This window comes from Somniosus microcephalus, chromosome 1, assembly GCF_052327205.1.
Source record: "Somniosus microcephalus isolate GS21.2 chromosome 1, FLI_Smic_1.0, whole genome shotgun sequence".
Lineage (NCBI taxonomy): Eukaryota > Metazoa > Chordata > Chondrichthyes > Squaliformes > Somniosidae > Somniosus > Somniosus microcephalus.
The window spans coordinates 188,578,406-188,591,084 of NC_140987.1; the positions used below are offsets into that span (position 1 = coordinate 188,578,406).

The window sequence follows — 12,679 nt, forward strand, 5'->3', positions numbered from 1 at the left end:
TAACTCATCTCTCTACTCTCCTACAAGTCCAACAAGAGGCCCACTCCATCCCCCCACTGTCCAGGAGGAAGAGGAAGACGACTCCTCAGAGAAGCCTCCAGCCTCTGAGGGTGCACCGTCACCAGACATAAGCACACCCAGCACCAGCGCAGATATGCACATCTCGGTGGGTGCCACGTGAGCAAGAGCAGATGGTGGAGACAGAGACAGCAGTGGAGCGTCCTCGCCGGAGGGCACAGGACACTCCCAGCTCTGCTGAGCCTCGGGGGCCATCCAGAAAGAGGGTGACCCTGGAGGTGCAGCAAGAAGTGCAGGGGGCTTTGACAGGTTTTGCGAGCGTGATGTCTGCTAATGTTCAAAGAATAGAGGAGTGAATTTCCAATATGAGCACCATCATGTTGCAGGCGATGGCGACTGTAGGCTCTTCCATGGACAGGATGGCCACCTACATGGAGCAGCTAATGTGCCACTCACAGGAGCACATGGTCTCTATGGAGAATAGATGGCTATCTATGGAGGATAGATGGCTATGTATGGAGGATAGATGGCTATGTATGGAGGATAGATGGCTACATATGGAGGATAGATGGCAGGGGCTCATACACCTCCTCTCTAGGAGAGATGTCAGCGTAGATGTGGCTCCTCATTGCCCCACTGATGTGCAGCAAGGTGCTCTCCAGCTCCTTGGTAGCAGGGAAGTGAGCAGGCTGCCTCTACCTCTGCTGAAACCATACGGCTAGCACCTGGTAGAAGCACGTGGAAGAGAAAGATGACACACAGGTACATTCACAAGGGTAGCCACTTGGGTGTTTTACCCAATGTTTATGTAAAGTTTCCGCTAATGTGCTGTCAAACATAAAAATCTTTATTTTCACCACTTTCCTGTCTTGGACACATTTGTATGCACCTTTGGAAGTGGCTTAGTAAGTTGCAATTAATGGTGAGACATAACAGTACCTCCAGCAATGGTGGTGTGTGTGAAAGGAATGGCTTGGTCATTGCTGGGGTGCTTTATGGTGTTGGTGTGGGGTGGTGCCAACCTGGCACATCATGTGACAGCCATATGGGTGTACAGCATCAAGTTAAGTAAATCTGGCCATGATGAGGCTCTATCTGGCCTCCCGGGCAGCAATGTGCTTGGGTACTGATGCCCTCTGCGCTGTGCAGCATCAGGTGATTGCAGAGAAGGTTGGTGGCATTGTTGTTGGTGCTGCTGGTGTGCCTGGTGCTGCTGGTGTTGGGGCTCATCGTGGTCCGATTCTGAGGACCAATGTGAGAGTATAAATGGCACCCATGGCAGGTGAAGTAGAGATGACAGAAGCAATTTGTCAATGGTGAGAGAGGTGCTTCCAATGAGGTGACACTGGGTGGAGACTTTGCTGGAAAGACTTGCAGCCTGCAGAATCTGTGCTGGGAATGCAGTGAGCAACAGCTTCTGTCTGAGTAAAGTGATCAGCTGTCAAGTGGGAGCTTTTACAGTGCATTTCATGCAGTCAACTAATCAGCTGGAGCAACGGCCACTGAACTCCCAACTCAAGTTAACAGATGTGGTTCCCGAGCAGCGTGGTTCCTGTGGCCATGCAGGTAAATTTAAAATGTAGGGGGAAAAAGGCTCTTAAATGTCTGTAAACAAGGTTATAATGATTTGAATTAGGTCGCCCACCTCTGCTGGTTGGGTTGCTGCCGCACCAGCAAATACGCCAGAGGGAAAGGCGCGTGGGGGTGGGATGACGGCAGGTTCCCGACCCGCTCCCAAAAATATCAACTTTCCCGCCCATCCCTCCTCCAATCGTGTCCGCAACCACCCCGGGAAATTCCGGCCCATGTGCTTTCTGATTATTTATTTACTCGTGCTTGTACTCTGCCCTCCTCTTCTCTCCTGAAGTCTTTCAATTCTCTTACACATAAATAATGGTCACTTGGCTAAGACATTAGAGAATCCTCAGTGACAATGAGGGTAAGTCTCGACAATGAATGTCCTCACCTATTCGACAGTGGACAGCATCAGAGCTGAGCCTGATGTCTAAGTACAGTTGCTGGATTGCCATCAGAAACAAGAACCCCTCCCTAACACTGAAGCCAATATATTGCTCCTAAGACTGTCCCAGCTGAGATAAATTAATTAGTATAGACTGCTGACGGAAGCTGAGACCTTCCTGGACCACATGGCTCAGTTCCACACAGGATAACCTCACTGAACCATTGGGAGAGCCAACAACAGAAATTATAACAAAACATGGTATTATGACATATCATTACAAACTGAGGGTGATGTAATCACCATAATGCAGTAAGCCTATCCGATGACATCACCAAACAAATACTTATTCAAATGCACTGAGATCAAATGGAATTTTCACTGTGATGTCGCTGCTGTTGCTTAGCGATACTCCCCAGAAACAAAAGAACCCTCTAAGGTATCACTTTTAAACTGCTGCAAATTGAAGGAAGGCATGTGTCAGAAATAACCTGAAATGCAGGTGCCGAAATCCTGCTACATATTCTACTGTACTAGCTACAGCTAATTACTTCAGATATGTATAGTTCTTGACTATCATAATGGGGAAAAAATCTTTATTTACCGTGGAAAGGAACTGAGGCCAGAGTTTTTTTTAAGTGTTTCAAAGAAGATGAATATTCGTCGCCAATTTCCTCAGTACATCTCATTGCTGTTGTTACTGAACAGCTAAATTCCCACATTCCTATAACTGTGAATACTTTAATCAACTACCAAGGATACAGAGGTACAAGAGGCGTTTTAGGAAAACTGAAGAAAATTCTTCAGAGATGCAGTTTTTACACAAGAGTATAATCCCAACAATGCATTTTCAAGACAGTCTGCCAAGGTGGGTGTCTCAAGAAAGAGAGACCAATAAACAGAAAAACTTTACAGCAAAGGATCAGGGGTAAAACTGACAAAAATTGAAGTAACTTATCTATTATAGAAATCTAAAAACCAAACAAAAGAAAGTGCAACATCCATTTTATCAGTGATAGCCAATGACACGTCACTTAAATAATTAAATAACTGTCATTACAACAATCTGGAGAAATTTTTAAATGATCTCATAAAACATAACAGAATACTGGTGATATTTTATGGGTGACCTATTATGAGCAACAAGGAGGGATGTTAAGCTGTCATGACAGAATGTCGATATGGTAGTACAGGTTGGACCCTGGTAATCTGGCACCCTCGGGACCAGGCCGGTGCTGGACCATTGAAAATTCCGAACCATTGGAGGCGATGAAACACTCTGGCCTAGAAATTCAGTGGCCTGCGCCACCAGTTTGCGCCCAAAGAGGGCTTTTGCGCCAGTCTGCAAACTTCAGGCAAAATTCAGCGGTGCGCTAATGGAGGCGTTAGGCTGTAGCGCTGCGCCGCCACCAATGACGTCATCGGTGTGCGCAGCACCCCGTTTCCGCGAAGAACGCCATATTAAGTCGCGCCCGCCTCTTCAGCGCCGGCCGCAAACAGCGACCGGTACACAGGGCCTACCTGTGGCGGTAGTGGCGGTAATTAAAGTGGAGGTGCGGCCGGCCGCTTTTTCGGCGGCCGCCTGCCCGCACCTCCTTCCCCGGCCTCCTCCACCACCCCCCCCCGCGGCATTGCCGGCTGGTTTCCGGGAGCCCGGCACTTCTCCGTTGTGCCGGGCTCTTTTGCCGGCACTCGCGATCGGGGCTCCGGCTGCTGCAGGCACCTCCCCCTTAAGAGAGGGAGGAAGGCCTGCAGTACCGCAGCCTGCCGCTCCGCTGCGGGTGGCGCTGCGGCCACTAGCACGCCGATAATCAGTTTCAGCGCCCAAGCGGGGCGCCGAAACCCCTGTTTAGCGGCCGCCTTCCACTTGGTGCGCTGACACTGAATATCCCGCTTGCGCAAGTGGATCCGCGCGCAGCGGTAATTCCGGCGCCCAGGCGAGCTGGGCGCCCCAAAATGAATTTCTAGGCCTCACTCCCTTTGCACGTACTGAGATGTTGGTGAACGTGTCCCAGAAGCTGTGGAACTGCGGGATGCATTTCTCGCAGATCCGCACTGGCCGCGCGCTCCTCGCCACGCAGTTCACCAGAGCGACGCTGCTCCCGCCGAACTCACCACAAACACCGCCACCACCTGCTCCTCCTCTTCCTGCTGCTGTCCTCCCTGTGCCGCCGCCGACCCCACCGCCCACGGGTTGCTCGGGCTCGGGCTCCATTGCTCCGCCGAGCCATCGGTGATGCTGCACGGTCCAGGCGCTGATCCTGACCCGGTGGCGGTCCCGGGACCCGAGCCGGACCCATCCCAGGGAGGGAATGTGACAGCAGGGCCTTCCTCGTGCCGGACCACTGAAGGATTACCGGGGTTCAACCTGTAGTACTATGTTCTATATTTAGCATTTACATCATGTTCTCAACACCCAACCAGATTTATCTCCACCCATCCATGTTGCCTCAGAATGGCTTTTTTCAAAGTGCCTTGAACAACTTTCATGGCTTGATTACAGGGAAAGTATTGACCATCCTTACAAAACCCATGGCTCACCGACTTCTAGGCAGTTCTTCCTCTTCGGTGCCTAGTATGCATTGTTGGTAGATAAGCGAGTCCGAGTATTTCTTTCTGTAACTCAAGCTGAGTTTTCTGTTGTTTGCCAGTAGGGTTGTCATGAGGATATTGCTTAATCTGTTTATTGTATAAACTATTTAATATTGTGATGCTGTTGTTGAATTGTTGTGCTGGTTAAACTTCAATATTGATACCTGTTTTCAACATCAAGTTCAGAGTTGAGCTAGTTTTGAAGTCAAGCTTTTTTCAACTTAGAAACAATTTATGCTTCATTCTATTTCTGCCTTGTGACAAATGCTACAGTATGTGCTATTCTTTTTAATGCTTAACTCAACTAATAACAAGTTGTTATCAATGAAACTAATCATGCATCTCAACTGCATTAAATTATAAGTAAAAATAATTTATTCTAACCTTATCGAGATCATTATTAAGGCCACATTTGAAATACTGTGTGCAGTTTTGAACTTTCTACCTTCAAAGTATATTGATAGATTCATGGAAGAGCAACAAAAATGATTCCGCATCTTAGAGTCCTGAGATATAGAAAGAAACTTACAGTACTAAACTTGTTTTCATTAGAGAAAAGAAGATAGAGAGGAGGCATTCTCTCTATCCAGGTATTCAAAATGTTGAGAAGAATGGACAAAATAGTGGAGATATGCAATAGGTTCTCAGATAAAACACTAAATAATGGTGAATTAAACATTTTACAAAGACTAGAATAAATAACTAGTTAGGAACAAGGTTGAAGGCTATAAGGATAAGTACAAGACAAATAAATGTTGTAGGAAATCTATAGGCATTTTCTGAGCTGTGAGACCATAAAAATTCCATGCCAAGGATGGCAGCAGGGCTGGGATGTGCAGCAGAAGTGCTAACTTGGTCAAAACATTGGGAAAGCAGGATTCCCTGAATAACACGACACTGCCCACTCCGAGATTTATTATGCCAAGTCACTCCAGTTGAACCTCACTCTCCGTTATACAGTTGTATGTTTGTCTGAATTTAGAGGTTGTCTACCTTCTAAAAGGCTAAAACTGAAGAACAGCAATATCAGTATTTCTGGATTTAAGAGTTCTGATTTATGGAATAGTTTATACTACAGCTTCTGAGTAAGTTGGAACTGTGGTTTGCTCCGGTGAATCCAATAGGAAGGGTTGTGCGAGGTGGCAACATCAGTGAGTCTGCTATCAGCCACACCAGATAATATCATTTATTTCAATATATCCTTGTTCTGGGGAGTGGGATGACTAACAGGATGACTCCCTGCAGTGTGGGAAAATTTAATCAGCTGGTTTTAATGTGTGTACTCTTGCTCTCCCTGTTGCTGTCTTTACCCACAGACAAGTTGACCACCTGAGGTACCAAATCCTTAGATTGTGGTTACAGATCACCACCAATATTAACATGGAGTAGATGCTCCCAAGCTTATAGTTTATACACTTACTTTGTTTCTTTGATAATCTTTCACTAAGTTAGTATTAAGGTGGGTCTGTATGTATGATGGGGTCCCATGAACGATAAAAGGACTAACCATGGTTGTCCACAGTTACAAGAACCTAACACGTCAGAAAACTAGCAATGGGTGATGGTTTTGGCAGGGACAGTTGACACTTGGGAGTAGAATTATAGAGTGAATCATAGAATGGTTACAGCACAGGAGGAGGCCATTCGGCCCATCGAAAGAGCACTTCAGCTAGTCCCACTCCCCCGCCCTTTCCCCGTAGCCCTACAAATTTTTTCCTTCAGGTACTTATCCAATTCCCTTTTGAAAGCCAAAATTGAGTCTGCCGCCAACACATTTTCAGGCAGTGCATTCCAGATCCTAACCATTCGTTGCGTAAAAAAGATTTTCCTCATGTCACCTTTGGTTCGTTTGCCCTCTGTGTTCTCTGGTTCTCGGCCCTTCCGCCAATGGGAACAGTTTCTCTATATCTACTCTGTCTAGGCCCCTCATGATTTTGAACACCTCTATCAAATCTCCTCTCAATCTTCCCTGCTCTAAGGAGAAAAACCCCAGCTTCTCCAGTCTTTCCATGTAACTGAAGTCCCTCATCCCTGGAACCATTCTTGTAAATGTTTTCTGCACCCTCTCTAAGGCTTTCACATCCTTTCTAAAGTGTGGTGCCCAGAATTGGACACAATACTCCAGTTGAGGCCGAACCAGTGTTTTATAAAGGTTCATCATAACTTCCTTGCTTTTGTACTCCATGCCTCTATTTATGAAGCCTAGTATCCTATATGCATTTTTAACCACTTTTTCAACCTGCCCTGTCACCTTCAACGATTTGTGCACATATACCCCCAGGTCTCTCTGTTCATGCACCCCCTTTAGGATTGTACCCTTTAGTTTATATTGCCTCTCCTCATTCTTCCTACCAAAATGTATCACTTTGCAATTTTCTGCATTAAATTTCATCTGCCATGTGTCCGCCCATTCCACCAGCCTGTCTATGTCTTCTTAAAGTCTTATCACTATCCACCTCACTGTTCACTATACCTGTACTTCCAAGTTTGGTGTCATCTGCAAATTTTGAAATTTTGCCCTGTACACCCAAGTCCAAGTCATTAATACATAGCAAGAAAAGTAGTGGTCCTAGTATCAATCCCTGGGGAACACCACCTTCCTCCAGTCCGAAAAACAACTGTTCACCACTACTCTCTGTTTTCTGTAACTTAGCCAATTTCGTATCCATGTTGCCACTGTCCCTTTTCTTCCATGGCCTTCCACTTTGCTGGCAAGCCTATTATGTGGCACTTTATCAAACGTCTTTTGGAAATCCATGTGCACCACGTCAACTGCATTGCTCTCATCAACCCTCTCTGTTACCTCATCAAAAAACTCGATCAAGTTAGTTAAACATGATTTGCCTTTAACAAATCCGTGCTGGCTTTCCTTAATTAACCCACACTTGTCCAAGTGACTGTTAACTTTGTCCCTGATTATCGTTTCTAAAAGCTTCCCCACTACCGAGGTTAAACTGACTGGCCTGGAACTTTAACAAGTGAGGTCCTCAGTGTGCAGACTCACTAGACAGAAGTGTGGATTGCAGAAACAGCCCTATAACATTGTAGCCTTTTCTCCAACCCATGGTCCATACTGAGGTTTTACATTAGGAGCAGAGTCTTGCAGAATTACTCGACTGTCCAGCCAGTTTTCAGAATCAACTGAGGGATTTTTAACAATTATATTAGATGGTGTGGATGTTCACAGGAATCAGCTACCTTTTTTTACAATTTGGACACTCATATGGGTAACAGTAATCAGAAATTTCAATTTATATGTTAACAGAAATCCATATAAATATATTCCCATTTCAATGGTTTAGATGTTTTAACTATTGAATAATCCATGGTGGCCTTCTATATGGAACTGACTTGATGGAGTTTGGTAGACCACAAAGAACTTTGACTTATAGAATATATTGGCCCAGAAATTCGGGTCCCAACGCGTGAGTACGCACGGGGTACTCACGCGTGGACCCGATGGAAGTGCCGGTTCCTTGCATGCACTACGCATGCACGGGAAACCGGCACTTCCGATCAGAGGTCGAACGCGTGCGCGCGGGAGTCTGCGTGTGTGCTTTGAACTTACTTTTTTTTTACAGGTTTTTCCGTGAGGGTAAGTCTTTAGATTTTAGAAATGTAAAAACCAGGTGTAAGGACTGCATTTTAAAAGGTAAGTGGTCAATTAATTAAAATTTACATTTTTTTCCACAGGTTTGTTATTTTTAAATACTTTAAAGCAAGGTAAGTTTATTTTTAGCCCCGTTTTTTTATAAAATTATTTTTTTCAAAAATTTTAATTATTGTTTAAAATAGTTATTTAATGTAATTTATAGTTTATTTAAAAAGTATGATTTAAAAAAAAAATTATTTGAAGGTTAACTACTGTTTTGGGCCCTCAGCATTCATACGTTTTGACAGGTCTTCCTGTCAATCTTATGAATGGGCTTTTCCCTCCTCCGATTGGCTGCCCATGGCTAACGTGATCCCAGGGGACGCATCGCACTAACTACGCCCCTGGGACACGCCAGCACAGCGTGCCGGCCTCTGGGCCAGGCCCTAGAGAGGAATTCTACGCAGGCCCAGAGCTCAACTGCCGGCGCGCTAGGTAAGTGTAGGTCAGGGGTTTGCACCCGCGGGAAGCCCCCGACCCGAATTTCTGGGCCATTGATTTGTAAAACATGCCCACATATACTGAATTATGCACAACAGTTCATGTAATGATATTGTAGTACACAAAATGAATAAGCGTGCTTGCGTACACATAGGGCTGGATTTTCATTGAGGAGGCGGGTAGGAGACAGGACTACAACTTTTGGGGTTGTAGTCCCGCCTCCATCGCGTTGTAGCCAACTCACGCGATTTTGACTTGATTGACCTTGTTGAGCCCGCCCAGCAGGCTCAGCAGGCCAATTAAGGGCCACTTGGCAACAGGTGATGTCACAGATTGATATTTCATCACCTTTTGACAGGTGAAATATCAGCGTTTGACAGCTGTTTGAAGCTGTCAAACACTGACAATCTGTACTCTAAGTTAATTCCTTCCTCTCAGGATGATTTAGAGATCTCTTCAGAACAGAAAGCTGAATGCTGCAATTTTTGACAGCTCACGGCCATTCTGCTTTCTGTGCCGGTGAAATGAGGGACTCCCGAGACCTGAAGGAAGGAAGGCTGTAAAGATAAGTAAATGTAAGTAAAACTTCTTTAAATACTTTAAACACACCAAACACACTTACCTCTGCACTCATGCACCCATCACTCACCTGAACACCGGACATCTCGACCCCTCCAAGCCCTTCAGCCCGACGGCCCGCCTCGCTAACTTGGCATGGTTTGGAGTTGTCGGGAATCCCACACTTTAAGAATGAAAATAGGGATTAGGCTAAAAATTGCCTGTTAACTATCTGTTAACAGGCAGTTAATTGGCACTAATCCCCTTCCCGCCTCGGGGAGGCAGGTCCCAGTGCGGGGCGGGTACCCGCCTCCTTTGAAACTGGCATGGAGGCGGGTTGGGGGCGGGCTGGGTTCATGCTCCCCGATTTCAGGATTTTAACCCCCCACACGCCTCCAATCCCGCCTCCACGGCCCAATGAAAATCCTGCCCATAATTTATCATCTCTCTTCATAGATTAAGTAATACCCAGTTGACTGCCAGCTGCATCCAAAGAATACTACGCATTTTGAATTTAACTTGGAACTTTAAAAACTGTAAAATAAACTTCAAGTTAATCAACAGTTAAGTTAACAAAAACTGCATGTCAGTGCAAGTGTTAGCCTGAATAGGAGCTATCTACTGTGAGCAGGGAGCTGAGTCAGCACTTGTAATGTGAGTGTGACTCAAAGGTGTATGAAAGTAAACAGTATCTGCTGACACAGAGTGGTCTTAAATGGAGTGCATCAGCGTTCCCTCTAATCTTCCCGCGCAGCCCGGGACCGGCTTTTCCAATGTTAAATTTCGCACATGCACAAAAGTTTGAATAGATCGCGCAGCCCCGTAAAGGGGCCACACACCCAAAAAAACATTAGGGAGAACATTGGAGTGCATCCTAAACAGAGTGTAAAAGTTGTGAATTCAGAGCGAGTGGGAGTGAGCTGCTGTTTTTTGCCTCCAATACATGTAGTAGTTTGTGTTACAGGTAAATATTTAATTTAATCTACCTATAACTTAAACTAGATCAAGTAATTAGTTAATAAACTAAACCACAAGCTAAGTAAATTAAATATATAGGGGGAGAAATTCAGTATCGCCAAGTTTGGGGCGTAATACTCGAGCGGGCGTGAAATTTAGTGCCCGGCGCAAATTATCGCCACCTACTGCTAAATTGACCTGCTTTGCCCCAAGGTGCTTGGAGCGCTAAAACAGGCGCTGCACGACTGTCCTAAGGCACTAAGCCGGAGAAGCGAGGAGCTACCACCGAGGGCGGGCGCAGCGCAGGTGCAGCCAGTTAGCGATTGCACGCAGACATGCTGTCGCCAGTCAGCTCTTAAAGGGGAGGTTCAATCTTGGATTGCAGCCACACCCTGCGCATCGGAGCCCTGATTCTCGGCCTGGACAGACCTGCTGCCACATTCTTATGCCTAGGACCACGGAGAGGGCCAGGGAGCGAGCGCAGTGGTTCAGTGAGGGGGCCTTGCAGGTTCTGGTTGGTGCAGTGGAGCGCAGGCGATCTATCCTGTTCCCGGACAGTGGCAGGAGGCCGCTGCCCAACGACTATCGCAAAGCTCGGAGGGAGGTGGCTCACAGAGTGACCTCCAGCAGCATGGTGCCTAGGACCCCTGTGCAATGCAGGAAGAAGTTCAACGAACTCACTCGGGTCATCAGGGTGAGTACCCATTTCAGTATCCTCTTCATCCCTGCATGTCCACCTCACTTTATGGCCAAAGGGTCCTGAAAGCCCCAATGCCCAGCCCTCATCCAACACCTATGGGCCTTTCATGAAACTCACACGCACATTCAGCACTTTACACACTGTAAGGGCTATTCCACCATGGGAGGCAGTGCAGCCAACATCAGGGCTTCACACTGTAAGGGCTATTCCACCATGGGAGGCAGTGCAGCCAAGATCAAGGCTTCACAATGTAAGGGCTATTCCACCATGGGAGGCAGTGCAGCCAAGATCAAGGCTTCACACTGTAAGGGCTATTCCACCATGGGAGGCAGTGCAGCCAAGATCAGGGCTTCACACTGTACTCAGAGCCTATCCTTTCTCTTGCAGGGCAAGCTGGCCCATAATAGGAGGCAGCAGCAACGGGCCGGGGGAGGCCGGCCTCACCTTCAAGACCTCAGCGATCTGGAGCAGCTAGTCCAGCGGATTATGGCAGGCCGGATGATTGGCCCCATCGCCACTGGAGATGCCGACCCTGTTCTGGACAGCAATGGTAAGGTGATCACCTTTTTGACCTCTCTCCTTCCACTTGTGCCTCACACCAGCATCCTTTGTCACTATTGAACCAATACAGTGCATTGCAGCACTCATGCCTCCCTCGCTGCTGCCCTGTCCTCACGCTAAAGCCACTCTTGTACCTCCCTGCTTTCAGATGCTGATTCATCAGGTGAGGAGGCAGGCCCTCAAGCTGCCACTGTGAGTGACTCTGAAGGCGACAAGGAGGAGGAAGCCGGATCATCAGTGCCACCCTCAGCCGAGGCAGCCCATGGCCATAATGGGGACACATCTTCCCTGGAGGGGAGCAGGGGGGAATGGTCTGAGGAGGGTGAAGCTCTGGGGCCCAGCGGGCTGCAGCAATGCGGGGGGGGGGGGGTAGGGAAGCTCAGTGGCCTTCTCCCCGGAGGGAAAGTCTGGCCTCGAGTCCTGCTACAGTGAGCGCAGAAGAGGTGCGGCTCCTCGCTGAAATGAGTGCCCAGGCGGAGCACAGGCACACTGAGCTCATGGCTGCAGTGGCAAGGATGCCCGAATCCATTGAGTCACTGGCAAGGAGTCTGCAGGACTTCGGCGCAGCACAGGCAAGGAGTGTCCAGGATGCTGGCGCAACACAGGCAAGGAGTCTGCAGGACTTCGGCGCAGCACAGGCGGCTTCCACGCAAGTGCTTAGTGGTGTAATGCAGTCAGTGGCTGGTCTCATGCAGACGCAGATTGAGGCCACACGAGCACTGACTGCTGCCACCCTCGCTGGATCGGGCACGAATCGCCGGGGCCCTCGCCGCGCCGCATCAGACCAGCAGTCTGTGCTTCAGCAGATTGCTCCGCATGCTGCAGTACTGCCCCGTGGAAGTGACAGTGTGCCGTCCGACCAGGGAGTTGCTGTCCTCTGTCAGGATGGCAGCATTCTTGCTGCCAACACTGTCACTTCTCCACTGCAGCTGCCACCACCTGTAGGACAGACTGCTGCCGCCCATGCAGAGTTGGAGCAGTCAGCAGCCAGGCCCTCCAGGCCTAGAACTGGTCCAGGCCGTCCCTCAAGGGCATCTGCCGACTCAGTTTCTGACACTCAGCAGCCTTCCGCCAGCCTTGCTACAGCCACTGGGGTCCCATTGCGGAAGAGCTGCAGGGTGGGAAGGGGCGAATCTCGCAAGCGAAGCAGATCACCCTCGAAGGGCAAAAAGTAGGAGGTGTGGCAAAATGCTGTTAAATGTTTTATTGAAGGCCGAAGATCGTGGTCATTTTTTGGTTA

The 12,679-nt window shown here is 47.9% G+C and overlaps 1 protein-coding gene across 1 annotated transcript in view; it reads left to right on the plus strand.

Annotated features, from left to right (window-relative positions):
* The first annotated feature begins 2,446 nt into the window (after positions 1 to 2,446).
* The window catches only part of LOC147124516 (carnitine O-palmitoyltransferase 2, mitochondrial-like), a 253,228-nt gene continuing 242,995 nt past the window's right edge, over positions 2,447 to 12,679 (plus strand). Inside the window, exon 1 of the mRNA XM_085988559.1 lies at positions 2,447 to 2,846. Coding sequence (XP_085844685.1) covers positions 2,788 to 2,846 — 59 coding nt within the window. The 5' untranslated portion in view covers positions 2,447 to 2,787. The remainder of the gene's footprint in view (positions 2,847 to 12,679) is intronic.